Source organism: Monodon monoceros, unplaced genomic scaffold, assembly GCF_005190385.1.
Source record: "Monodon monoceros isolate NGI ecotype Baffin Bay Population unplaced genomic scaffold, NGI_Narwhal_1 Contig174_ctg1, whole genome shotgun sequence".
Classification (NCBI taxonomy): Eukaryota; Metazoa; Chordata; class Mammalia; order Artiodactyla; family Monodontidae; genus Monodon; species Monodon monoceros.
The window spans coordinates 1,120,609-1,148,195 of NW_021697627.1; the positions used below are offsets into that span (position 1 = coordinate 1,120,609).

At 41.4% G+C, this 27,587-nt stretch overlaps 2 protein-coding genes across 2 annotated transcripts in view; one reads left to right on the forward strand and one right to left on the reverse strand.

The window, feature by feature from the left end:
- The window catches only part of LOC114892286 (carbonic anhydrase 5B, mitochondrial-like), a 183,463-nt gene extending 159,200 nt beyond the window's left edge, over positions 1 to 24,263 (forward strand). The window contains exon 2 of the mRNA XM_029217018.1: positions 24,033 to 24,263. Within this exon, the coding sequence (XP_029072851.1) occupies positions 24,033 to 24,223 (191 nt within the window). The 3' untranslated portion in view covers positions 24,224 to 24,263. The remainder of the gene's footprint in view (positions 1 to 24,032) is intronic.
- Positions 10,690 to 12,794, reverse strand: LOC114892351 (thymosin beta-4). Its single transcript, XM_029217195.1, has 3 exons — positions 12,723 to 12,794; positions 11,575 to 11,688; positions 10,690 to 11,130 (listed from the first exon to the last, which is right to left on the reverse strand). The coding sequence occupies exons 2-3, from the start codon at positions 11,672 to 11,674 to the stop codon at positions 11,096 to 11,098; spliced, it is 135 nt and encodes a 44-aa protein (XP_029073028.1). The 5' UTR covers positions 11,675 to 11,688; positions 12,723 to 12,794; the 3' UTR covers positions 10,690 to 11,095.
- Positions 24,264 to 27,587: the final 3,324 nt, after the last annotated feature.

Genomic DNA, 27,587 nt, shown 5'->3' on the forward strand with positions numbered 1-27,587 from the left:
GATGACTAATCAAGTTCTTCTAAATAATTTTCCATCTGCTAACCCATCATATCCTTGGCTATTAATCCACACCTGTCCCTGAGTGTTTGGGGTTGAGCTCAATCTCTGTTTCCTACTGTCATAGTCTTGAATAAAGTTTTTCTTCCATTTTAACAAGTTTTTAAATGGTTGTTTTTAACAGTTTTTTACCTCTGGGTCTTAGACTTCTGGGCACTTAAAGAACTATAATACGACTGTATTTTGCAAATTAAATGAATATAATTCTTTAGCTGCAAGATTCTTCCCTTTCTAATTTATAATCATAGTTTCTTGTGGGAGGTCACAAAAATTTTAAAGTTAAAAAAGTTGTTGCCTTTTTTCTTTTTTTGATTGAGTAATATTGCTAAAAACAGAATAAACTAAAAATTCAAGCAAGGAGACATCAAGTAATTTTAACAGAGGAGAAAGGCCATAAAAGGCTCAGTTATTAAAATATAAGATTTTAATTACTTAGGTAATTCCTTTATGCCCTGCCCTGATCACAAAGTTAGATGGTTTACTTAGTTTTATAATTGGAATTTAGTTAGTAGAATCTGGCAATAAAGCTAAGGTTTGGAGGAAATAAAAATCATCAAAATTTATGTGAAGGCTTTTCAAACCAAAAGAAAAAGGAATCTATGTTTTGTTTTTTCTTTTTTATTTCTGAATGCAAATACTGTATGTATATGCAGAATAAATATCTTTGGAAAGAGACGTATCTTAACAACTTCTGGGTCTTAATTTTCCAGTTCTGAGATAAGGAAAACATAGTCATATTCATGCCAGAGATAGTTTGATGAAATCAATCCTCACGTTTTAGGAGATTCTCTGTAATGTTTAGCCATAATAGGCCATAGAAAAGCAAACAACAGGAAGTAACAGAAAACTAGGGCTGTCAAGCCACCATGGTAGCTGAAGATAGATTTTCTAACTAAATCTCCCAGTTTATAGAAAAAAGAAAAAAGAGAAGAATAATGTTTTTTGAACTTCTCCCTAGCTTAAAACCAGACAAATAATACTAGCCACCCCGTATTTGCCTCTAATTCAAATTTGATATTATCCTAAGTAAAGAAAATGCACCAATTAAAGAAAGAATGGTTTTTATTTATCAAATCCTAGTACTACCATTCCTGGCTGTCTGGGATATAAAGCTGAATAAAATACAGCTTCAATTTCCCACAGAGTTCATACCTGCTTAGATTTTAAAATGCTTCAGGTAGTGTAGTAAAGAAAAAGGGAAAAAAGCTCTTCAAAATTGTAAAAGGAAATGGAAAAGTGTTTGGTTTCACATTCTGTAGCAGATTCTTTTAATCACTCTACTTCATGCTGTTTTTTTAGAAAAATCACATGCACATAAGAGTAGAGTATGAGTACAGAGAAAACTCTTGTTATAATTGTAAAATACAATTTTTAACATTGTATTTTACCACATACCACAGTTCTTTTCATACTTAAGAAATGGCTGAGTTGGCCCCTGGGAAGGGCTCATGCTTCTAGAATATTGTGTACTTGTTGAGCCAGTAGCCACAGCTTTAATAGTACTGCAGTTTCAAATGCAAATACTATGTCACTTTTTGCTTTCATTTTATAGATAAAGAACAAGAAGCAAATACAGATACAATTTTTTGTATGCTATTTTCAATCATTTCTTAACAAACATTTAGAAGAACGTATGGGTGGTCTTTTCTGCTCTGTCTGAAAAGACAGCATGCAGAAGAGTATGACAGTTTTCACTTCCTTTAACCCTTACTGAGCAGAAAAAAAGCAATTTGAGAATGCTGTCTCTGGGGAGGAGAGAGTCACTTCCTGGCCGCCTTTGTCAAGAGAGACCCTGCCACATGACCCATCTTCAGACAGTATAGAGAAACATGGTCTATTATACCTTTCATGGATACACATAAGTAATGTGGAGGGTTGACTTAGCATCCTTTCACCAGCATTCCAGGGACTCTCAGAGCCAGACAGATGGTACAGCCTTGGGTAAAATGTACCTCTCTGTAAGGTGTTCAAATGTGCTCTAAGGAGTCCACCCACGGGCCAGCTGCTTAAGTAGCTCCAACAATCCAGAAATATAAGACTAAAATTGAATCAGCACCCCGTCAATTAATTATTTCTCTTAGTAATAATAATTCGAGGAGAATTCTAAATTGCCAAGCTTCCAGTTGTGCTCTCCCAGTGGAGTCATGGACAAGTAAATTACTTTCCAGATATTGATGTGTGACAATACGCAGGGAATTTTGTCAAACAGGAAGCTCAACTGAGCTTTGGTGTCCAGAGATTTCTTTTAGGGTTTCATCACGGTGGCATGATCTCACTCTGAAGTCTACATCCTGTCAAGAGACCCTGCTGATGTCATGTGACACAAAGACCTAACCCCAAATCACATTGTTACTATTTGACTGCTCAATGCTCCAGGTAAAAAAAGACATGCCTGATAGGCAGCACATTTTAACAGTTTAGAGATTATCCCCTAATAACCAAAGGCAAGAACAAATCTCTCTTTGGTAAGGACAACTTTTTCCTGGATTCTACCCCATGTATCCATTAAAATCTGTATTAAAATACAGATTTTAATCTGTATTCTTTCACTGAAATAAAGTATAACTGTAATTATAATAGCTTTGTAAATTCAGTAAATTGTTCTAGCGAATTACTGAAACTAGTCTTGGGAAGCCCTTGAACTTGCAGTTGGTGTCAGAAGCATATCAGTGTCAGAATGCAGACTTCCCCTCTCACTTCAGAGATGTCTTACTATCACTTAAAAATGAGATTCAGAATGTAGGTTAAACTCTTTCCCCATCCCATTTCTCACAATCTCTTACAGAAAGCTTTGAATGGTTAGCTCTTTGTTTCACTCTGATAGGAAGTCCAGGGATCCCAAAACACCAGGCATATCAAGATTTCCAGGATGGCTGAGTTACTAGACCTACAGCACAGCCCTGGCTCCCAGGAATTTTCCTTTCCCATGCTCCCCAGACACCACCCACAGCCATACCAGCCACTCTGCAGAGTGTTCCTCAGCCAGCAGGCCCTCTCCCTGTTACCAGGCTAGAAGCCATTTTGGAGAATAAGAAGCCAATATAGGAGAAAGACAAAAGCCCACACCTTGTGGTTTCTGTCTGCCCATTGTTGTAAGCATGAGGTAACGTGGGGTTGTGGTTTTTCCACATATTAGGAAGTCTTTAATCAGTGGAAGCTGTTTGACTTTACTTCCAAGGGCAAGATTTAGAGCAGTGTTTGGGGAGGCTCTTCTTGTTTTGTGGATATTGTTTTTGTCCTTCTTCTCTTCAGAGAAAGGCTTAATAATAGGCTTTTAGCTTGAGACTAAGAGGTAGATAAGAACTATTCTTTAGTACAGAAACTATGAATCCTGGGTTTCATATTTGTATTCCTCCATTTGCTACACAACTTCATCAAGATCTTTGGCAAATGTTCTTACAGTTAGACTTTCTCTCTTGGTTTCATAATAATAGATCTCATCCTCAATTAGAATAGAAGGGCAGGGTCATGTGGGCACATTAAGTATTTGCCATGTTCAAATAGCTCTGTGGGTAACAGCAATGGGGAAGAAATTGTTTGCTTTAACAAGTGATTTGACTTTTTAAAGAAACTAATTACTCAATTTATCCAAAGACAATTATTAAGCAGGTGCTGTCCAGATTTAAACTCAAATAATAGTTATTGAAGGTAGAGACTTTCACCTATAGTGTCTCACTTTGTGTTAATGCACTATGTATTAAATTAGCTTATTCTAAATCACCACCAGAGTAAACCCTATTATAACATCAGGGATAACATGTTCTTAGTTTTTCCCCTCTTGCCTTTCTTTTTGAAGATTCAGTGATTAAAATTCTGGAGCTGTTCGACATCATTTTTCTATTGTCTGAAAATAAATATGTCATTTACTCCCCACTTGCTATTTGCCAGTGTACTATATCCTTTATAAACATTATTCAATTTAATTTTAGCACTAGGCTAAAGAAGTAGGTGCTAGAATAATCTTGAGTCTACAGTTAAAGGAAATAAAGCATAGAAAGATTAAGTTACTTGTTTAGTCAAAGAACTTGTAGGTGGGAGAGCTAAGATTCAGAGTTAGCACCCTCTGACTCTGGAATGCATGCTTTACTTGAGCAGAAGTAAAATAGGCAAAATTCTTCAGTGACATCTATGATTTTTGTTACCTGGTGTTATGCCACGATTAGGTTATATGATAAAGGTGTCAAGTGCTGATTATATTATATTATGGCAAGGAATTTTGAAGACATAACTGAAGTTCCAATCAGTTAAGTTATCAAAAAGGAGAATATCTTAGGTGGGACTGATTTAATCAGCTGGGCATTCTATAAAAGGGCTTAAGTTCTTCTCTGAATCACAGAGAATTTCTCTTGCTGAGCTTGAAGTAGCAAGCCACAATGAGCTCTACAGCTTCAAAGAAATGAATTCTGCCAAGAACCACAGAAGCTTGGAAGAAAAATGAGATTCCAGATGAGAATGTAAACCCAGTCAATACCTTAATTTAGCCTTGTGAGACTCTGAACAAAGCACCCAATAAGCCATCATTGGACTTCTAACAGAAAGAAACTATGACATTATGAACGTGTTGTTTTGTGATCCTAAGTTTGTTGCAATTTCTTATGTAGCAATAAAAAACTTAAGATGAGAAATATCCAAATCTTTCATTACCACATATAATAGTTATCAATCAATGTTTAAGAACACAAATATATACAAAGATGTATCTTTATTATATATTTATAAATTGTATATATGAATTTCTATACTGAGACTTTCAAAATAAAACATTACATACACACAGACACATACACATATGCAAACTGGAAATTACAAAGGGTAACTATTTTTCTTACCCATGTCTCTCCTCCACCACTGACCATTCTCTTCAATAACAATACTGAAAATGTTATCCCATCTCAACTGGACTGAAATATGTCCAAACTAAAAAGTGAACCTGACCACAGCACCTCTAGGAGGTCATTAACATATAGACACATACTCAGCCTTTTCATGGGATCTCCAAAGTGTGTTTACTTTAAGATATTAGCTATCAAAAGTTACACTCGGGCTTACCTGGTGGCGCAGTGGTTGAGAGTCCGCCTGCCGATGCAGGGGACACGGGTTCGTGCCCCGGTCCGGGAAGATCCCGCATGCCGCGGAGCGGCTGGGCCCGTGAGCCATGGCCGCTGAGCCTGTGCGTCCGGAGCCTGTGCTCCACAACGGGAGAGGCCACAACGGTGAGAAGCCCGCGTACCGCAAAAAAAAAAAAGTTACACTCATCACAGCCTACTCAGACTGGTATCAAAGCTGAGTATCCTTCATCTGTTAGTCAAACAGGAAAGGTTAACGATTGCCTTCTGGTTACACACCTCCACTTTCAGAAAGAGTAACATGCTAGTACAGAAAGGAAACATGACAACTGTAAATACATGCCTTCAAACATTTTGTTCTATTCTATGCCCTTTCCTGATGCTCAAAGTTTAGGTTCTGATGTCTGTTTTTTTACTTTAATCTCCATATTTTCACTTTCCCAGCTTATACATTAGAAATATCACATGAAACATTAGGTTTATGTTCCATATCAATTTACTGTGGTAATTTGTGTGTCTAAACATTTCATGCTGTGCCTAAATTCTCCTTCTGAAAATAGCTTTGTATAAATTAGAGGGCAGAAAACTTGTTCTGTAAAGAGTTAGTAAATATTTTCAGCTTTGCAGGCCATTTGCTCTCTACTGCAGCTACTGAACTCTGCCATTTTAGCAGAAGAGCAGTCATAGACATTTTTCAAGTGAATGCATTTGGGAGTGTGCCAATAAAACTTTATCTGTGGACACTGAGTGTGGATATTGAACCAGCAGGGAACCTGTACTACCACCCTTTGGGGGAGTAGTTGTTCAGGTCAATTTACTTAGAGATAGTATTTTTGACCATTAATCAATGGTCATTAGCCTTTATGCATTTGAGTTCTTAAACTCTGACTTGTAACAAAAAGACTTACTTGGCATGAATCTAACACCATGGATAAACTTTACCTGAAAAGATTAAGTGCTTTAAATAATGACAGTTAAATAAATATTTACCATGTAAGAACAAAATTAGCTTTGTTCAGTAGGCCCTTTCATTGACTGGGAAAATATTTTCTCATCTAGGACATTTTGTTGTATTGCTTAGATCTTTTTGTCTCTCATTTATTTCTGTAATTACTCTCTTCTCTATTACTTATGTACTCTTTTGGGGGACTTTACAGACTCCTTGATAGAGCTTAGCTATCCTGAGGGTCTCTCTGCAGATCCTGTTCTCTTTTACTCCTTTTCATATGTAGGGCATGGAGGCAGGAAAGAACTTGACATAAAAAATCACAAACAGGTATTACCTCACACCAGTCAGAATGGCCATCATCAAAAAATCTACAAACAATAAATGCCGGAGAGGGTGTGGAGAAAAGGGAACCCTCTTGCACTGTTGGTGGGAATGTAAATTGATACAGCCACTATGGAGAACAGGATGGAGGTTCCTTAGAAAACTAAAAATAGAACTACCATGTGACCCAGCAATCCCACTACTGGGCATAAACCCTGAGAAAACCATAATTCAAAAACAGTCATGTACCACAATGTTTCTTTGCAGCTCTATTTACAATAGCCAGGACATGGAAGCAAACTAAGTGTCCATCGACAGATGAATGTATAAAGAAAATGTGGCACATATATACAATGGAATATTAGCCATAAAATGAAATGAAATTGAGTTATTTGTAATGAGGTGGATAGACCTAGAGACTGTCATACAGAATGAAGTAAGTCAGAAAGAAAAACAAATACTATATGCTAACACATATATATGGAATCTAAAAAAAAAAAAAAAGTGGTTCTGAAGAACTTAGGGGCAGGACAGGTATAAAAACGCAGACATAGAGAATGGACTTGAGGACATGGGGAGGGGGAAGGGTAAGCAGGGATGAAGTGAGATAGTGGCATTGACATATATATACTACCAAATGTAAAACAGATAGCTAGTGGGAAGCAGCCGCATAGCACAGGGAGATCAGCTGGGTGCTTTGTGACCACCTAGAGGGGTGGGATAGGGAGGGTGGGTGGGAGACGCAAGAGGGAGGAGATATGGGCATATATGTGTATGTATAGCTGATTCACTTTGTTATGAAGCAGAAAACTACCATTGTAAAGTAATTATACACCAATAAAGATGTTAAAAAATAAATAAATAAAAGGACATAAAATTCAAAAAAAAGAGAAAAAACATATTGCAAGTGACTGAGTGGTGACAGACAATATACACCAATTCCAGCTAGCTAACGTGAGAGGAATTTATTGACAGGACACTCGGGTCCTGAGTTAAAGCAACCAGTCTTTGGATGGGCTGGAGTCAGGCAATGTCAGGGACCTCAGAAGCAGAAAATTATGGAATTTTTTACTAGAATACTGACATCCATAAATCTCATCTCATTATACGTAAATAAAATGTATTGGAACCCCAATTTGCTGAGTTTAATTCTCTTAGATTACAGTGTAAGTCACTCTTGGAAATGAAATCTAAAATTGAGAACTTTTGTGTCTGGGGAGGGAGAGGGAAGAATACATTTTTCTTGTGCCCTCCTGGGGCAGAGTGAAGGCTGCTAGAGTAATCAAGCAATAAGTACTTTCAAGGTTAATATAAGGGAGAAAAATAGATTTCTTCTCTACTCTTTGGAATTCTCTTCTGAGAACACTGTAGTAAAGAGATTAAAAAGAGAAAAATAAAATAGAAATATATTAACATATATACATGTATAACAACTAGGAAAAGTGGGTAACTTTGGAACCAAGGATTAAATACCACATTAATAAGGAAAGGGGAGCGGATATAGGTCTCTCAGGGGAGAGTGATTTTTAAAATAATAGATGAGAGGTAGCAGAGTTCGTGACAACTTTGAGTGTACTGTTGTCTTCTAGTCTCTTCTGTGATGAAGAGTCAATCTCCCTTAGTTAATGAAACTCCCTGGGGTGGGGGTAAGAATGTGTTGATAACAGTTGTATCCTTTTTGGAGGATCTGTCTTTAGGCAGCTGAGGGGATGTCAGTGAAAGCCTCTCACTGTATTTGCTGTTTTTAGTGTGTCTACAGTTCAAAATAGTCAATATATCAAAAAGTGGCATATCTCGGGGTGACCTGTTCTGTTATCCTAACTAAGTAGTGTATTTTGAGCTTAAATTCTGTGCTAAGGCTCAGGATGCTTTACCTTTATTTGGGGGCTAATATTATTTCCAAAATGAACTGTTCTTTCCAAAGTATGAATTTGGAACCATTCATTTAGAAGTAACAGAAAATATTCTGTCTTGAGGAGTTAGCTGGTTCTTTGAGGGAAATGAATAGATCCTCCTCATGCATTTAGGAGACGTTACCTGACTCACAAATGTGTGGGGAGAATCTAATGGTTATGAGAATCCAATGATGACCCTTCATTTTAATGGTAAACCTCTTGTCCCCTTTCTGTCTGTAAGAGTGTTCACTGCAATCTCCTAAATACCACAACAATAAATTCCCATACTGAATCATAAATACCCCCAAGTGGCAAAATTATCTCACACTCCTGGGGAAAGAAAACAGAACAAAACAATGGTTTCTCCTCACATCAAAATTTAAAATGTAGTTTCCCCACTCCACCTTCACCTGCCATGTGCAAAATTAAGAATACAAAGCAAATCTGATTTAGGCAGAAACTTCTGGATTCCCCATCCCACATATCAAGTAGCCAAAATTCAATAATTTGCCCTCCAAACGAAAAAAGGCCTTCTTTGCCTTTACTTGATCTCATGAATAATCCTGCTCCTCTAGGTATCCACTTACTTTAAATTGAGGATACTGGATTTGTGGTAATTTTTTTTTTAAACATCTTTATTGGAGTATAATTGCTTTACAATGGTATGTTAATTTCTATGTGGTAATTTCTTACAATCTTTGCCTTGTTTGAAAAATGCACACAGCAATAACCTATCTGGGTTTGGTTTATCTTTGTGCCTTGCACATTTTCATTTTGCCACACCCTTCCTTAGAGGCAGGAAGAGAAAATGTAGGGCTGGAGGGCCAGGCTTCAGCTTGAGAAAGTTCCCTGAACTTTGTGCTCACTGTTCTTGTCTTTTCTCATCAAGCAGGATGTGGCACTTCAGGTTTTGCAGCCACCATCCCTTCCCTTGCAACGCAGGTCAAGGCTTCTAGCTGATGGTCTGGTTGATTACCTAAACCAGTTTAAATGGTTTCCTGTGCATTTCTCAAAATGTGTTTAGCAAAGGAAATGAAATCAACCAGTTGAATAATCAACAATTTGCACTCACCTTTATCCCCCACCCTCATTCCCACCCCAACTTCAAGTAAGATATTTTATTATTATTCTAAAAATTTATTTATTATTTTATTTTACTTTTGGCTGTGTTGGGTCTTCGTTGCTGCGTGCCGGCTTTCTCTAGTTGAGGTGCTCGGGCTTCTCATTGCAGTGTCTTCTCGTTGCAGAGCACGGGTTCTAGGTGCACGGGCTTCAGTAGTGGCACATGTGCTCAGTAGTTGGGGCTCGCAGGTTCTAGAGCGCAGGCTCGGTAGTTGTGACAGACAGGCTTCGTCGCTCCACGGCATGTGGGATCTTCCAGGACCACGACTTGAACCTGTGTCCCCTGCATTGGCAGATGGATTCTTAACCACTGTGCCACCAGGGAAGCCCAAGAAAGATGTTTTCATATGTCAATTTTGGGGTGCAAAGTTTACCTTCTTGGATATTTACATTGTAAATTTGAGATTTTGCATAAACTTTCATTTAAAAATTCAGTTGTTTTTGTTAGAGAACCTCGGAATCCATTAAGGATTAATAGTGTTAAGACTATTAGAAAAAAAAAAGGTAATTTACTTCCTTCTTTTCCTGCACAGTAAAATGACTAAACACAAAGGCTTTCCTTTTCCTATCATTGAAAGCGTTTCAAATTGAGGATTATCAGACAATAAAAACCTGGAAATGAGCCAATTAATTCATGTTGAATTAAACTTAGCACAATGTCACTGGTACCAGTTTAAAAATCCAAATATTTTAATTTATTTGAATTAACAGTACTTAATTATCCTAAAATCATATTCATTAATGGTATATGTATTTTTCACTGTATAAAAAAATTTAAATGTTGAATTCTAATAGAAAGTGAGCCGTTACACAATGAGGGATCGCAAATACTAACTTCCTTTTTAAGGCTCTGTTAAAAATGCAGTTTCCACCCATTTTTTTATCTGGTAAGACTGCTTGAATTCTATTTGTATCAAAGCCAGTAACTGGTTAAATAACCAAGTTCAATTTGATACCAGAAATACTTCGCTATATATATTCCCATTTCATTTTTTTCGTTATAGAAGGTGTTGCCTTATCAAAACCAAGATTGTAAATATATTTTTAGGAAGTCTTTAATACACCTCACATGAATTCAGCCTATGAAAATGATGTCCCAACTAGCTGGTCTAGACAAGGGATTTCACATACCCAGGTGAAACCCTTTTCTGTGGTATAACATAATTCACCTAGATCACCAGATGTCTGTCATTTATTTTTCCCCAGTGAGGCCAAGAGGCAGGCCCCTTTGCATAGATTTAATCTGGGAATAAGCCTTCCAGACACCAGCCACACGAGGTAGGTTTTAAAACTTTATTTGCATGTTAAAAAATTGTGCATTCCAATAATTAAAATCATTTGAACAACAACAAAAAAAATTGGCACTCTGATTTAACTGCATTTTACAGCCCGCAAGACACCTTGGACCACCTTGCTCTTTACTCTAGATTTCACTGTCGTCCCACCCAGCCTCCTCCTTCACCAACATGCAAGTTCTTTTCCTCCCAGCCAGACAGGCGGATGGGAGAGGCAGGCGCGGCCTTTGTTGTCAGTAGTTCTCCATTCTTTGATGTGAAAAGGGGCAGCACAGTCATTAAATCTTAATCCAACCTCTTTGCAACTTACAAAGTTAAACAGCTAAAAGAAGTAAAATAAGAAGGCAATGCTCGTGGAGTGTACAGTGCATATTGGAGGCTCACGCCTTATTACGACTCGCCTGCTTGCTTCTCTTGTTCAATCGCTGCGACCGGAAAAGAAAAAGACAAAAAAAAAAAGATGGAGGGGGCTGGAGGTGCGAATTCAGTATAGCCGAGCATAGGATTTCAGTACTTTCGTTTAAAGACATCTCTCCTCATCAGACAAATTTCTACAAGCACAAATAGGCATTCCACCATGAAATATCTATGTGATATACAACATTTGAACAGAGAAAAGGATAAAGGTATTTGCATATTAATATGGTATATTAAACACTCAATTATTAGATTATTAAAGCCCCGTGTTTGTTGGCTGCAAGGCAATTTTCAATTAACCTTTCCATGCCGCGTGAATCAAAAAACTGTCAGCTCCTCCCCCGCACTCCCTGCACCCACCCCAATTCTCCCAGCCCCTCCCATCCTCACCTACCCACCCCGCCACTCCCGCTCGGCCTTTTCTAAAGAAGGGGGGTGGGAGGGAGGCTTACTTTCTTGTGAAGGCAGTGGATTTTTCTCTTTCGTTTCTGTTTTCTTCAGTTTCGACTTATCGAATTTCTCAATCTCAGCCATATCGGGTTTGTCAGACATGGCTGCAGAGGAAGCTGTAGGTACAAAGCCAAGAGGGAGGTTGAGGGCGGGCCTCCCGACTCAGAAACAAGCCTCTGCCCTCCTGTCTCCTGCCGGAAAACCCACTTTGCCTCCTTCCGCTTTCATTCAGGGCTAAAGATCATCCTCCTTCTACAGGAAAAAATGAGAGCCTCCCTCCCCGCCTTTAGTATTTCAAAACGCGGGGGGTCAAATTGGGAAGATCGCCCACACTAGGAGGCCGAATCTTTCGGAACAGTGATGTTAACCACTGTGGGTTAGTTACTTGCAGCGTTTCAACATTACAGAAAAGTGAAACCATTTCAAGTTTACGGGGAAGAAAATCGACTTAGATTTCTTAAAATGAAGCCAAGGCTGCACAAAATGTTTCCGTTTTCTATACGTAGCCTCTCCCCCAAAGATGCGAGCCGTCCTGCTTTCTTTTCTGCTCACAAAGGCGGCAGCTGCTGCCGGGCGCCACCGACCACCGCCCTACCCGCTTCCTTCCTTTCGCTCAACAATGTAGCCAGCCGCACACAAAGCTGCCCCCCACACCCTCTAGATCAAAGCTGATCTGCATTTAGGTGCGACTCCACAGCTCTGCACACATCCCCCTGCAAGAAGGGCATTTTAAACATTTCATATTATAGCCCAGCCGCCTTAAACCTTAACAGATACAGCCCACGAAGCCATTAGGAGGAGAGAGAAAAAATGTCATTGTGGAGCTGCGGGCTTGGGTGGGTGTGAGCTGGAACAAAGGATCTTGCTGCTCCTGATTCATCATCGCCTACGAGGCGATGCAGAATGCTTTTGGGGGAGGAAAGAAAAAAATGTTCCCATCGGAGCTGCCACAGCAAAACTGCCAAGTTTTTAAATATTTAAAAAAAAAAAATCACCGAGTTCCCGACCCCGTTACCCAGCATCTGGAAGGGTCTAGCACCCCCAAGCTCCCCAGGGGCAGCCTTTCCCAGGAAGACGACTCGCGCTCGGCTTCAGGAATGAGGGCGCGGGGCGGGAAGGGGAGCAAAGTGGCAGGGGCCCCAGGGCTCACCGGAGCGAGCTACAAGCGAACGAGGTACGGCCTCCGCAGTAGTCGCCGCCGAGCGCCGGGCAGGGCCCGGCTGGCGCCGCTATATGCGCGCTCCTATGTAAATGAGGTGACGTCACCGCCGGCGCGCTTACCTTCTTCGCGCAGCGTCTCCGGAACGGCGTCCTGGGCCTGTCTGGCGATGGGGGCCCACACCCCGCGTCCACCCACGCACCTAACTGCAGCGAGGGCGGAAAAATAAAACGCGCAAAACCCACCCTGCCACACTTCCGTCATAATGTATGTCCCCAGCCCTGTATGTCTGTTCTGTCGTCATGGGTTTTTGCAGCAGCCGCCCAAACCTGTTCTTGGGGACCGGAGCGTGATAACTAAAGGCCTGGGTGGTACCTAGGGGGACTGGCATTCCTTTACTGCGAAGCTGCCTTTGTCCGTTGCAGACATCCCCAAGCCAGGGTGAGGTGTCCCTCGCCTCAGGGCCTCGCCCACTGCAGCGGTGCGATTCCCGTGATTTCAGCTTTCAGGCCAGTGGAAGCCCTACGCCCCACCCCGGCCCTCTTTGTCTCCTCGCTGGCATCCTCCTAGACTTGGGTGGGAAGTAAACCACCATAAATGATTAAGAAAAAAAACCTTTATTACTGTAGCATGCAAATTTTTTTATCGCTACAATTTTGGTGAGCTCCGAAACCAAATAACTAATAGCTGCTGATTCGTTGTTAATTTATCTGGAGTTTATAGAGTACAACACCTCTCCCTTAGAAAAAGTCAGTCAAGTTCAAGCTATGCTACTTACTTCCTGCCTGACGAGGAGGAAGTTTTTTCACTTTCCTGTTCATCACTTTCCTAAATTGTGAATTGCTAAGGAGGCTGGTTTTGAAGGCCAGAGACTGCAATTCCATTATGCCTAAAACTCTGAAGGTTGAATTTAAAAATCAAACTCTATATTTTGAATGGAGTTTTTGGAGCACAATACCATTTTATTTTTCTCCTTGGGGTATGGTTGCTTTACAATGTTATCTTAGTTTCTTCTGTACAACGATGTGAATCAGCTATATGTGTACATATATCCAGAGGTTTCTTAAAAAACTAAAAATAGAGCTACCATGTGACCCAGCAATCCCACTACCGGGCATATACCCTGAGAAAACCATAATTCAAAAAGACACATGCACCCCAATGTTCACTGCAGCAGTATTTACAATAGCCAGGTCATGGAAGCAACTTAAATGTCCATCAACAGAGGAATGGATAAAGAAGATGTGGTACATTATATATAATGGAACCTTACTCAGCCATAAAAAGGAACAAAATTGGGTCATTTGTAGAGACTAGATGGACCTAGAGCCTGTCATACAGAGTGAAGTAAGACAGAAAGAGCAGGATTCCATTTTGAAGTGCACTTCTAAGTTACATCCGGAAATATGGGAGCTCTAGGTAGAGAGGAGCAGTTTTCAAAATGGCACCTGACTCTGTGAATACTAGGGACTCCTCTTCTTACGGCTGAAATTACTGACAAATACCATGCATACCATGCCGGGGTGGGCCGCGCTGTACATGGCCTGTGAAAGGAAAATGAACCAGGTTGTTGTTTTAAGGTAAAGTAGTATGCACAGTACTCCTCCCTCCCTGCATCCTCAGAAAATGTTTCCAGAAACTCGTTGCTAACCATGTTTATGGCAGAGGCTTTTGTCTCACTTGGGATTAGAGTCTGTTGTTATATAGCACTTAAAAGCCACTGCAGGAGCACCGCAAACCTCCCCATTTCTTCCTCCACTGGCCTTCCTTCTTCAGTGGAGAGGGAGAGGGGGGTAGGGGCAGGTTACTGTCTGGTTCCCCAGTTCACAAGTGGGGATACTGGACTTTTTGTGCAGGCAAAAAGACTTTTTGTGCAGGATGTCACCTCTCTAGTTACATGTCTCCCTGACCCCATCCTAGGAGATTGGTGTGAGGGTCCACTTCATTTGAGAAACAGAAGATGTGGCAGGGTGGATTTTTGGTGGGTTTCAGCTGACAGCTGCATTTTACTGACCCCATCTCTGTAGTTTCTCTATTTTTCTTTCCGTCAATCAGAGCCTGTCAAATATCACTTCTTTCCTCCAATGTTTCCTGTTTAGAAAAGAATACCACTACCAACTCATTGCTGCTTCTTCCTCTCCATTTAAAGGAAAACATACAACATGAGTTGTTAGTTTGTTTTATTCACGGTCTTCCTCAGGACTAGAGCCTAAGAGATAGCTGCATAGGAGCTCTGAGAAGCTGCTCTGGAGGTTGGGGAGAGCCAGTGTATGTGTGATTTTTGTCTAGGAATATGTACAGTCATGCATCTTGGTAAAAGACTATTGGCAAACACAAAGAACAGATAACTCAAGGTAATGATTTTGGTGCTTTCCTATGTATTTAAGAACCTGCATTTATTAAAATTCTGCATGAGGTATACATCTTTACTATCTAAGAGGCCTTCTGTGGAAAGCACAGAGTATCCGGTTATCAACTTAATTTCCTCTCAGAGTGCACTGTTAGTCATTGATAGCATCAGGTTTTGGCTTAATCCTTGTAGACTTGTGGGGGAGGGGGGATAAGCAAAAAAAAAAAAAAGAAAAAAAGCAAAACCGCTTTGTTCTTTGTTTACTTACCCAAGGTCTTTTCCTTAGAAAGGGTTATGCTTTGCAGAACAGTGTATCTAAAGGGGACTAAAGAATAGAAATTTGCAAATGCTTAGAGAATTTTTCTAGTTTTGTAACAAGCAGACTTCTGCTGTGTTTAGATATGGATAGAAAGGAAGGGAAAGAGAGGAAGGCAACTTGGTGAAAAGAAGAGTCTACAATGTTGGGCTTGACTTGCCAACTTGTCAGGAATCTAGAGAGAGTGGAAGGGGTAGCAGGAGGCAAATGGAAGCAAATGCAAACTCAGGCAATATTCTTAAGACATGTGTGACTCTGGCCTGTTAATATTTCTGTGCTGGAGTTTTCTCATCTGTGAAATGGGATAATTTTAGTATGTACCACACAGTGTTGTTGGGAGGCTGAAATGCTTGGAAATCACATAATAGTAAGCATTTAAAAAATTATTATTATCATTATTATTATTGTTACTGAATGCAAGTTCATGTGTCCAACACACAGTGAGGCCAAACAATAATGAAACACTGGACTTTGGAGCAGAGAAAGATATATTGCAGGGCCATACAAGGAGTCAGGTTGCTCATGCCCCCAAAACCTTGATTTCTCCTAAAGACTTCAGCAAAACAGTTTTAAAGGCAAGATGAGGGAGGGGCATGTTTGGTTGTTGCAAACCTCCTGGTGTTGGAATTCTTTGTTCTTACAGCTGTCCATGTAGGTCAGGTCATGATATTCCTGTAAACTTCCAACAAGACAATTGTTGTTCTCTGTTCTGCAACTTTTGATCTCTCATCCTATGAATGGACCCTTAGCTGTGAGAGCTTTGGGAATAACTTATTCTGTATATTTCAGTCTGTAGACAACATTCTTTTACAAAGCACAGGCAACAAAGCACAAAGTTTAAACTAAAAGGAAAAGATCTAATATGGACTAAGATTTGTTCTTTCAGGGTTTGGTATTAACTAAACTTTTATATGTTTTTTACATTAGCTATTTCTCAGAAGTACTAGTAAAATGAGCTATTTTGGTAGCTTTCCAGCAAATTGAAAATAGCACCTCCCAGTGGCTTATGCCTTGTAAGAGTCAGGTGAAATAACAGGAGTTTTAAGATTGTTTTCATGCCCACAGCCTTTCCGTGAGGAGAGGTTTATAGATGGGGAAACTGAGGCTTAGAAATCCAGTGCTGTGATAACTCAGCAAGTAGCCACTCTGTATTATTGATGTTAAGTGTACAGAAAAGTTTTCACCGCTTTGCCTTGAGTGTGCTCCAGGAAGAGTGTGAGACAGGCTGCTTTGTTTCTGACAATGCCTGATACATAGCAGTTGCTCAATAAACATTGAAGGCATGGTATGGAAGTGACTGGCTTCGGTGAGGAATGTCCTTGGCCCCAGCTCGGCCAACTCTGAGTCTGTGACTCTAGCCACTGTGCTTTCATTTCCAGATAATTTAATCCTTTTAGTACTAATATTTCAGATGTCAGGGATGATGTCTTCATCGCAGAAACTACCGTTCTTAAGTCGGTTACCATATGCTGGGCAAAAGAACTATAGATCAGGCAGCTCCAGGTTGCATTGTGCACTCTGGGCTCAGGGCTTTCTAGTGAAAAATGAGTAGACAGCCCACCTGGGCCAGGCCCTGCCTTCCTCTCTTTGCGGGGGCACAGACCCCGTGAAAACCATGCCAAGAGGGCCTGCACTGGAAGGTGGCCACGTTGAAGCCCATGCCCAGTGGAACCAGGCAGCATTGTCAGGGTACACTGTGTTTTATGTTGCTTTCCAGGGTTGGCAGGGACAGATTTGTAGCTATCTCCAAAGCTGGGGAAACAGCACTTGAAATCTGAGTTCAGGAAAATTCATCCTGTTATTTTTAACGTATTACATTTTATGCAGAGCCCTGGCCAGAGAAGAGGAGGGGGAATGAGGACTAAGCAAGGCTCCCGACTCTTTGCTTTCTCAGGCCCAGGTCCCTTTGTCCATGTTTCAGGGCCTCTTGCCATCTGCCCCCACCTACCTCAGCCCACTCTCCCCTATGACCCCGCAAGTTCCACCTGTTCATCTAAATCTCCTTAAAGACCCAGCCCGAGTCTCCCCTTGATGACAGGGAGGTGATATTTAGTGGTCTAGCTGTACGTCAGACCCTCTGTTAAAGCCCTTTGTGTACAACATTTGATTCAGTTCTCACCCTGTACAGTGGCTACTAATACTCCCATTTGACTGCTGAAGAAACCGAGGCTCAGAGAATTGAAGCAACTTGCTCGACATCTAACTACCAAGTCGATGTGCTCACGGAGGCCCATTTCTACCAGGATTCCCAGCTTGGAGGGCTCCACATTGTACACTATGCAACGGAACAGAAGGCTCCCTCAGCTAGGGGGCTAAAAAGGAGGGGGCAGTACCAGGAGAGCAGAGGAGGGTCAAAGAACATTCTCGAGAATGTTGGACCCTGGGCTGCTAAATTTGTTACTGAATCCAAGCTCATTCTGCTCACCATACAAGAGGCGAAAACATCAGGAGATGAGTTGTTGGGGTAAGGAATAGCTACTTTATTTGGAAAGCCAGCAGATCAGAAAGATGGTGGACTACGGTCCCAAAGACCCACCTTCCCTGAGTTAGAATTCAGGCTTCTTATACTTAAAGGGGAGGGGATGTGGCTGGTTGTTCCAAACTTCTTGGTGTTGGAATCCTTTGTTCTTGCATCTGTTCACATAGGTTAGGTCACAGTGTTCTTGTAAACCTCCAACAAAACAAATATTCTCTATTCTGCAACTTTTTATCTCCATATGGGTGAAAAGGATTACACCCTTAAAGGTCAGAGCCTTGAGAATGGGCTATCCTGTATATTTCAGGCTATAGGCAACATTCTTAACTTGTAGCAAAAGCAATAGAATACCAAGCTTAAAGAAACAGGGACTTCCCTGGTAGAGCAGTGGTTAAGAATCTTCCTGCCAATGCAGGGAACACGGGTTCAAGCCCTGGTCTGGGAAGATTCCCACACGCTGTGGAGCAGCTAAGCCTGTGAGCCACAACTACTGAAGCCCGTGCACCTAGAGCCTGTGCTCTGCCAGAAGAGAAGCCACCGCAGCGAGAAGCCCACACACTACAACGAAGAGTAGACCCAGCTCTCTGCAACTAGAGACAGCCCACATGCAGCAACAAAGACCTAACACAGAGAAAAGTAAATAAATAAATAAAAGAAACAGATCCAATATGGAGTAATATTTGTTCTTCTCTATTACAACTTTCTTGTTGATTTTACTGATTTGATGGAATCTTGGAGCCAAAAGGAGCTTTACAGGGGATCTCATTCAACCCGGTTCCCTTCTGCAGCTTGAATTTGCCTCTACAACATCCCCTCCAATTGGTTACTCTGTCTACATGCACAGAAACAGCAACAATAAAAAGCCAGAGGGCTTCCCTTGTGGCGCAGTGGTTGAGAGTCCGCCTGCTGATGCAGGGGACACGGGTTTGTGCCGCGGTCCGGGAAGATCCCACACGCAGCGAAGCAGCTAGGCCTGTGAGCCATGGCCGCTGAGCCTGCGCGTCCGGAGCCTGTGCTCCGCAACGGGAGGGATGGCAACAGTGAGAGGCCCGTGGACTGCAAAAAAAAAAAAAAAAAAAAAAAGAAGCCAGAGAATCTTCAAGTACATGAGGAAGTGAGGACTAGCTTTGTTTCAATGGGGTTTCCATAGAATAAGAGAAACTGACAGGTAATAATGTGGAGAGGCAGGCAGGGCCAAGTGGTATAATAACAATAATAGAAAGAACAATAATCATGACCATAATCATGGCAGTAATATTAGGAAACATTCTTGAATGCTTATTGTATACCAAGGAGCCTCCCATGAAATACCTCATTTAATCTTCAACCCTATGATAGAGACACTGTTATTTTTCTCCATCTCAGATGTGGGACTCCTTGAGATATTAATACATTTCCAAAATCATATGTCACTGCCCACACAGTGAAAGCCGGAGGCAGAATTTGAACTCTGACTAGCTGGCTAAGAAGCCATCTCATTTAAGAATTACATACTTCTCTAATCCTAAACTAAGGACTTTAGCCTTTTTCTATAGGCCAATGCATAAAGTTACAATCTGTCTCATTAAACCACCAAGGTCTTCCATCTTTAAAACATTTATATATAACTATTAAAATACTAGATCATATAAAGTAAAAATTTGCCTGCCCCAGTTTTCAAGTTATATTACAGAAACCCTATCTGCTCTCTTTGCATCCTCCTAAAAATGTACTTGCAATAGACAGTTCTATATCCAGAGTATTACTAGTTTTACACAGCTTTTTATTTCTTTAATATTTTCCCAGCAGTCATTCATATTACAATGGTTAAAAAATAGGAGGTCAAATAATATATTGAAGTAGGAAGCAATACATATTCCCAATGGATTTCTGTGTTAACAATTGTAACATGTTATTCCATTGTGAAGCAAAATCATCACTAGCAAGTAATAAATGTTCATATATTTAATGTGCTTTGTCTGTGAACATCAAAGATTTTCCATAGAATATGACTCTGCACCATCAGCAGAAAATACTAACTGTGTGATAAGAAAAGTAAACCACAGGTAATAGACAACCAGCCAAATTAAAGAGGAAGCTCAAAGCATGCCAAGATGAACCTCTTGGCTAACGCTGACAACTTCCTCTTTCTAAGGCTGGTTTCACAGTCCTGTGACCTGTGTAGTCACACAAAGCCCCATGTTTTCACTTCACATAAGGTTCCCAAGTTTGAAGTCTACCCTGGCCTTCTCATTCTCATTCCCTGAGCAGTCCCAGTGCCTCAGGCTTTTCTTAGAGCCTAGGCGCATGTGAGGCAGGAAACGCGGGGTTGACCCAAGGACAGCTTCCTCATGTATAGGAATTAGGCAGAACCCAAAGCTACCTCCTTGTTTTGCACTTTATGATGTCATGACACATGGAGGAATGGCATCTAAAACAGAAACGTTGTAGCATCTGAGCAAGAAACTCAGACCATGGAAACCAGAGGTCCCCAATATTTTTGGCACCAGGGACTGGTTTCGTGGAAGACAATTTTACACGGATGGGGTGTGGGGATGGTTCAGGCGGTAATGTGAGCTCTGGCAAGTGGCTGTAAATACAGATGAAACTTCGCTCACTGGCCCACTGCTCACTCCTGCTGTGCAGCCTGGTTCCTAACAGGCTGAAGAGCGGTAGTGGACTGGGGCCCGGGGATTGGGGACCCCCGATGGAAACCATGGAGCATGTGCAAGAAAAATGCACAGGTGGCTTATGTCCCTGTATGAACTTCCGCGTGTGGCGCTTGAGCAATAAGGGAAAATTTTAAGGGAAAACAGTTCTTAGAGTACATGTTCGGGTGGGTTGAAAAAACAAATGTGCAAGACTGGGGACTGATGCCAGCTGGTGCAATCCAGGCCATACCTCAACCCTACCCTCAATGAATGTTACACCTGGATCAAAAAGACCTCACCCATTCAAAGGGCTAAAAATAATATCAAAGGGGATCCAAAAACCCTGTGGGGTGCCTCCCACTCCCAAGGACACTGGCACTCTTTTCTGTTTCCTTTTGCTTCTGCCCTGAATAAACTGCTTCTCTGTTCTCTGCTCCTCACCCTCAGCGTGTGTGTGTGTGTGTGTGTGTGTGTGTGTGTGTGTGTGTGTGTCCGTCCCTCTGTGTTCCTCACTGAAAATCTTTTTGGACCAGTTGAACAAGAGCCTGGACTTTTGATAAAGCTTTTCCAGGATCACACACATCAGTTCTCTTCCCTTCCTTTTTGCCAGGTTATTTTTTCTTTTCTAAGGGATGCCTGCAGTGATCAGCTTGCTTGCCCATCAGAACTACCTGGCACATACCAAGGTCAATGAAGGAGCAAGTCTTTACCAGCATCTCTACCCATTTCTCTAGTTCTCTATGATGCCTGTCCTCACTAGAGCCTTCCCAGGGAAAGAATCCCATAGTTTCCATCAAAGCAAGAAGAAGTGGATGCTGTGCTTTCACACACAGGCCAAATGTGGGGCAAGTGGAAGCACCTGGAAAAGGATACATAAATTCTAGTTTTATACTATGCCAAATAGAGAAAGTCACCAATGGAATTAAAAACAGCCTGGGAATCAATGAACTGAATAACTCTGCTTTTGATGTTTAATTTACCATTTACTTCTGCATCTTTTCTTTTGCATAAATTCCAGTCTACAGCAGTAGCTTACCTTAAAAGTGTTTAGGCACCAGCCCAAATGAACCAGCCATTTGGATGTCTATTGGAAAAAAAAAAAAGACCAGCTTATAGGGGTCATCTTACATTTTAGGGTTTACTAATTCCTTATGTAATTCATATTTATCTGGTGTTTTTTTTAACTTTCTCAAAGTATTGTCTAATCTTTTCTGTCATTTTTATCCTTAAAGCACCATTATGAAGATTTATCTGCATGTATTTCACAGAGGCTGAAACTCAGCATGGAAAGGTTAAATGACCTGCCCAAGGGTATTTAGCTGGTTAGCAGAGTCAAGACCACAAAACAAAACTTCTTACTTTCAACTCTGGGTCCATAGTCTTTTAGACATGATTTTAGGTGCTAGACATAAGATAATCCATACTTCAAAAGGAAAAATGTATTGTAGGAAAAAAGAAAGCCAAATTCAGTCTTCCATAAAATTCAGTCTTTTAAGGGCAGTATTTTCTGAACTGTAAGATGGTATCGATTCTTGAATATTTCTCAGTGATAACACAAAATAGCATCCCTGGTTTTGTTGTAACATTGGCAGTGGTAAATGATGACTGTTCTTCTTGTCTGTTAGTTAGTTCTTGTTATCTAAAGATCCATTTAGATTTGAAAGTGTGTGGCTTCCAAGGACCTAAATTTACTCAGTCATGACAATGGCTTCCTTTTCTTAGCTACTTACAGTCCTGAGTACAGAGTGTGAACATACATTTGGACTTCAGTGCTTCTATTTTTCTATAGATAGATAGGTAGATAGATAGGAACATAATTTTAGTTTGGGTCACATATATCAAACCAGTATTTTATTATATTAAACAAGTGCCAGATACATCTACAGAGTGTTTGTCAGAGCCAGGCACTGTTGTATGTGCATTTTAATCCCCCAAATATTACTGTTGTGAAGGTATAGTTAGTCTCCTGTTTTGTAGAGAAGAAAAGTAGGACTCAGAGAAGTAACTTAGCCACTTAGCTAGTAAGATTGACCATTTAATATCAAAGCTATGAGTTTTATTTTTTAACATTTCATTTGCCCCCTACCCCTGCCTGCAACCCAACAGGGGCAGTAAGTAAAGAGAAGTTGAGATATTGCAGAAACTAACATCTGTAATGTTAGATACTGTGTATTGCTTTATTGAATCATCTCAATAACCCCATAACCTTGGTTTTAGGATGATCATTTTACAAATGGAAAAGCTGAGACTTAAGAAAAAGGGAGGGAGGTATGGCTCCTCCCTGCAAGAAACTTGCATTCTAATCTGATAACAATATGACTATTGTACCAATTCATATGCACTTTTCATTTTAGATTTCTGAAATAAAAAGTCCTCCTTCTCTAAAGTAAGTTCTTGTTGTTCAGAAGTTATTTTACACTAAGGGAGAAAACCCAAAACGTTGGGCTCCGACCTCTCTAGAGATGAGATTACCGCATTATACGAAAAACTTGAGCGGGGGGGGGGGAAGGAAATGCCCTGAGTTTGCCTATTGCTTTTTGCTCTAGACCAAGATTTCTCAACCTTGGCATTAATGATATTTGGGGCCACGTAATTCTTTCCTGTGAAGCCCCAGCCTAAATACGTAGGATGTTTAGCTGCATCCCCGGCCTCTACCCACTAGATGTCAGTAGCACCCTCCTCCAGTTTTGACCACCGAGAGTGTCTCCAGACATCGTCCAATGTCCCCCGGGGTCAGAATCGCTCCCTCCTTTGAGAACCACTGGTCCAGAAACTGCCTTGGAGCGCTCTGTGTCTATGCTGCTGGGGCACTTGTACCAAAAAATCCAAGGTTAAGATCCTGCTTTGGGCAGCTATCTCAGGAAGAGAACCGTCTCCTCTGTAAGAGGAAACCAGAGGCAAGCTTATTTTTTATGACAAGTGGAGGGCCAGTGACCCTGCCATGCACAGGGGGTTTGACTGGGCAGCAGCTGCCTTGTCACTTTCGCCAATCCTCAGACTCATTCTTAGTGGTGGGGTGAGGTGCAGAGGGTCGTTGGTAATGATTTATCTTGATTCGTATTTTGTCCAGCTTTCCTGTTGGTCTCGGTTCTGCCCATCCGTGCTGATTCTAAAGGGCAGAGAGCTGGACCACTCGAATTATACATGTGGGTTCTATCCATCATATGTGGATAGCTCTTTCTTTGTTATAAGAAGCTTCCTGAGATTTATCAGGGACTTGCCACAAAGACCTGGAGCTTGACTCTGGTAGAAAAATCACCGTCAGTGATGTCATCAGCACCCGTGTGGGACAGAGTGTGCGTGTACACCTTAATATATACAGTGTCATAGCTATCCATGTGGCAGGACTCCAGGGGCCTTAGCAATGCTAACATTCTACCCAGGCTTTGCAGGATGGCTGCCTAATCCTCACAGCTGGCTCACGTAAGAGGTGAACCCAGCATACACGCTTACATGGGACCATATCATCCCCCCAGCGGGATTCCAGCTAGTGTCATCTCGAGGACAGACCTGATGTGCTTTCTCCTAGTGTACCCTCTCTGGGAGAGCGTGGACCTGGTCCCGGGAGGTGAGCGCCAGTCTCCCATCAACGTCGGGTGGAGGGACAGTGTCTACGATCCTGGCCTAGAACCGCTCACCATCTCATATGACCCGACCACCTGCCTCCGCGTCTGGAATAACGGGTACGCTTTCCTCGTGGAACTTGAAGACTGCAGATAACTCAGGTGAGAGCCAGACCTGTCTGTGGTCTCATCGGGAGTTAAAGGGACAGTTTCGTGTCAGCACAGGCCACATCGCAAGGCCTCCATGGGAGCGGGGACCTCTTTTGTTAGCAGTGGCACGGGACTCACTGGACTCTTTTTTTCGTTGTGTGATACACATAACATGAAATGTACTCTCTTAGCCTTTTTTTAAGTATATGGTTCAGTAGTATTAACTACATTCACACTGTTGTGCAACTGTCACCACCATCCATCCTCAGAACTCTGTACCCAGTAAATAATAACTCCTTATTTTTCCCCGCCCTCCAGCCCCTGGCAATGAAATTTTCCTTTTGTTTCTATGAATTTGACTTTTGGGTATGTTATCTACATTTTCAACTGTAAAATATACAAATGAAGTATTTCTGATGAAAATTTAGCATCCAAATTGATATGTGCTGTATGTATTAAATACACAACATATTTTCAAGACTTAGTGAATTTTCACATTGATTATATGTTGAAATGACAATATTTTGAAGATATTTGGTAAAGTAAAATGTTTTCAAAATTAAGTTCACCTGTGTGTGCTTTTTTCTTTTTTTAACTTTTTCAGTGGAGCTCCTAGAAGCTTTAAAATTACCTCTGTGGTTTGCATTACATTTCTATTTTTAGGCACTGGTATAAAAGGATAAAAGCAAATAATACTAAATAAATATCAGTTAAAATGTGAGATTTGATAAGAATGTATTTTCAATGGAGTAAAAAGATAAAGGCAAACAACTAAGGGAAATTCAGGAAAGGAACTAAACATTCAAGAGTGTGATGTGACTATACATTTGCTGAGTGCTTCATTTATCTCCCATAGAAGTCTCTGTGGTGGACCCTCATTTCCGTTTTTTAGATGGAGAAAGTAAAGGTCAGTGAGGTTAAATGCTTTCCTGCCAAGTCACTCAGCTAGCACCTGGAGAACTGGATTGGAGATCTGTGGACCATACTCTGCACAGCACCTCTGAGCTCCTGCAGGTTCCATAGGTACAGGTCTCCTGCAGGCTCCCTGCCTTAGTCCACTCTGGATGCTGAGTGTTTTAAGGTTACCCAGGTTTTAGTCTAGTCAAGTATGGTAAGACACACAGACATGGAAATGGCTATCATGAAGGAAGAATTTTATTATACTCACAAACACTTAAAAAGAGGAGACATGGCATGCCATGCACGGCCACATGGGGAAGCACCAGGGGTGGTCAGGAGGCAGAGAGAACAGGGGAAGACATGGACAGAACCCCTGTTGTGGTTTCCATGGGAAGGAATGGGTGAGACAACATAAGCAGGCTTAGGTTGGCCACTTTGGATAGTTTCAGCAGGCTCTGGGCATAGAGGTTTCCCCCAGTTGTCTAGTACATGGCCCTGGGGTGACTAGGGCAGAGGAATAGTAGCTCAGAGTATTAAGAATCCCAAAAAGGAAGTCGTTGGGGTCTGAGCTCTGGATTGGTTGGTTTGTACATGAAAGGCATGCTCCCTGTTGTTTGCTCCCTCTAGCAATTGACTAACCCTGGGAGAGGTGATCCCTCTAGCATCAGCAAGGCCTCAGATATCAAAGCATCAAATATAGAAACTGGAAAACATAACTATTGCACTGAAGCTCCTCAGGACTCAGGGGCCTGAACTGAAAGCTGGGTCTTACTACGCGCTGGCTTGCCCTGACAGCTTCAGCCTCCAGAGCCTCTGTGCGCCAAGCACCAGTGAGACCCAGAGAGGGAAGCTGATGGAGTAAGGGACACCTTTTCCTGCAGACTGTGGGTTCCAGCCTATCAGCAAGCAGCCTGCTCACTTGTTTTGTATCTACTTTCACTCAGTGACGTTTATAACATTCTAAATTGTCAATTTAAGTGCAGTTCCAGTACTGTGGATTGTTTTTAGGTATTCACCAGGTATCTGACTTTATCTTATTTTTTAATAATATGTTTTATTTATTTATTTATTTATTTTTAATTCATTTTTGGCTGAGGATCATTCTTAAATAAGGAATCAGACCAAAACAAGAATAACAACAGGAATTCATCAGTGAGCAGAGAGTGTTAAGGGCTTCCCTGGTGGCGCAGTGGTTGAGAGTCTGCCTGCCGATGCAGGGGACAGGGGTTCATGCCCTGGTCCAGGAAGATCCCACATGCCGCGGAGCGGCTGGGCCCGTGAGCCATGGTTGCTGAGCCTGCGCGTCCAGAGCCTGTGCTCTGCAACGGGAGAGGCCACAACAGTGAGAGGCCCGCGTACAGGAAAAAAGAAAAAAAAATTATACACATAGTTGTAAATACATATATATTTATAAAAAATATTTATCCTGCCCAAGAACCTTCACAAAGCCAACAAAAGACGATTGAACAAGTCTTTGAAAACAATGAATTCTGACTTATCTTGATCAAAATATAGACAGCTATGCAGCACAGGCACACTTGAAATACATTAATTACAGCACGAATGTTTTAGGGGTTTTACTATAAATGTGAGCACAACATTACATTTTGGTGAATTGAACTGTATATTCAGCGATTTCTGATACCAGTCCTGGAATCATATAGTGATGTATGTGTGTGTCTGAATATCCAAATATTGGATTTCTCTAACTGGAGGCACCCTTGGCCACGTTGGATCACTATAAAAGTGTACATTTGTACAGAGGCTTCATTTTTAGATGTTGCCATTATTTTCCATCTGCTAGTTCATTCTTGCCTCCTGACAGCCTGGTAAGGGTGTGATAGGACAGCTGGCATCCCATTTAGAAGGGAAGAAATAGGACACGTGGTAAGTGACCTGCCCAAAGTCTCTCAGTGCGTAGCGAGACCAGAAGTGGGTCCCAAGCCTAGTAGGTTGGCTTCTGGCCTGGTGCCCCCATTTATGTGCAAGTAAGTCTGTCAGTCTTCTCATTTCTTCTCCTAGGACTCCAAACAGACTTGCTCCAAGACTAGGTCCTGAGATCAAAGGAATAGTGGGTAAAGTTCTGAGGAGAGAAGAGTTGCAAGATGTGGCTGAGAGCTCAGCCCCCTGGAGAATGTGTAATATAAGCCCATGTAGGAGGAAGAGCCCCAAAACTTGAGGTCACCTTTTTCAAGGTCTCCAAGGCATTCATAAGGCTTGATCGAAACACATGACCACAGTGTCAGAGGATGAAACCTTCATTCCTCATTGGGTAAGAGCACTGCTAATATGATAACTTATATAGATGTTTCTGATCTTAAGTGTCATTCAAGATCATCGCAGAAAATCTGAAGAGTGTGATGATAACTGACATTATGGCCTGAATATTGCATATGGGGGACTAGTCCAATAATTTCTCATTTAATCTTCAGAACAAGGTTACATGGTAGATTTAGGTAAGAGGTAGTATT